A 1450-nucleotide genomic window follows, 5' to 3' on the forward strand; every position below is an offset into this window, starting at 1 on the left:
TGGATGCCATAACTCTACTGCACACTTACTATCGAATATCTCCCATATTCTAAGGCCACCCGATACCACAATACACCCAGCAAGCACATCTTTCAATGTAGACCCGCATTTAGCCACAACATTAGCAGCAACAACTCCACCCAAACTCCAACCTACTAGATATACAGGTAAGGACGGACCACAACATGAGTGTAGCATATTGATAAGAGTAGCAACATCAGATATCCTACTAGGACAGAATGTATCTTTAGGACCACCAGTAAAGGGTGTTCCTGCTAATCCTCGACCTAACATACAACATGCAATAAACCTTCGTGCTTGACAAGCCTTATACATATCAACAACATAGGATTCAGTAGAGCCACCATTAAGGCCATGTAGTAGTATTACCACACCCTTAGGAGTATCGCCCTCAGGTGGTAAGAGGATATCTAAGCCTATATACTGAGCATCAAGAGGTAACCAACGTCGATGTAGACCTTGTGGTGGTGGTAGAGTACCATGCATTAATACATGTGGTATTATGGTACGTAGATGACCATTAAAAAGATATGGTGTTGGTTTATACCTCTTAAGGGCTCGTTGAAGTGTATGCTGTACCCTTTTACCCATACCTTCTTCTTCTTCGAAATGACCATATATACCAGGATGTATATCCCTACTACCAAGTCGATACCTTACTCTCATCCATAACATAACCCCTATCACACAAGCAGCTAACACCATTAATGGCCTCCTCATCTGATGTGTCTCGGCTAACAACGGTGCTGACAGAATTGCCGTTATTAATATAGGACGTAAGCATTCTATAACGAGCCCAGCTGCAGCTACTACACATGGCATCAAGGGTGGTAGTCGTGGTGGGGGGACTAGGGTAGCCTCGCTAGGGGGTAGACCTACTGTATGCCTACATAGGGCCTCCCAAAATTTGGATGTCACGGACTTTGGGTTATCAGTTCGAGAAGTGGACATAACGGATGAAGGAAGAGGACCCTGACAGATGGCTAACAATAATGGTGAACTCAAGAGATGGGCTACCCATAGACAAGTAGTAGTAACATTATCAACCTACTACTACTCATACTTGATACATTCATTATATGATAATAGTAGTATTAAGAGTACACTGGTATTGGTGGTGTTGTTGTTGGCTATCTAGTTCTGTTTGCTCTTCTTCTTCTCCTACTTATGTTTATCACCATTAATATCAGCACTAGGTGGCAACTTGACAAGGTAAATGTCTAAGGCCTCACATATATCAGTGAGAGTAGTTGTTACCATCTTCCAAAAGGATACAAAGCCGTATCTGATATCCACCACCATGTTCATGTTCATCATAACACACAACAACAACAAGTAGCACTTACACACAGCATGAGATCATCACAGGATTCACCCAGGCTGAGGGTATGACCTGATTATTAATACTACTATCATCCTACACCTAGAG

At 42.5% G+C, this 1450-nt stretch overlaps 1 protein-coding gene across 1 annotated transcript in view; it reads right to left on the minus strand.

Annotated features, from left to right (window-relative positions):
• Positions 1 to 805, minus strand: part of Pmar_PMAR028270 (hypothetical protein) — a gene marked incomplete at both ends in the record, with an annotated part of 1361 nt that extends 556 nt beyond the window's left edge. The window contains 3 exons of the mRNA XM_002769057.1: positions 30 to 152; positions 231 to 287; positions 682 to 805. Of these exons, the coding sequence (XP_002769103.1) occupies positions 30 to 152; positions 231 to 287; positions 682 to 805 (304 nt within the window). The remainder of the gene's footprint in view (positions 1 to 29; positions 153 to 230; positions 288 to 681) is intronic.
• Between the last annotated feature and the right edge of the window lie 645 nt (positions 806 to 1450).

Source organism: Perkinsus marinus (assembly GCF_000006405.1).
Source record: "Perkinsus marinus ATCC 50983 genomic scaffold scf_1104296966482, whole genome shotgun sequence".
NCBI classification, from domain to species: domain Eukaryota; phylum Perkinsozoa; order Perkinsida; family Perkinsidae; genus Perkinsus; species Perkinsus marinus.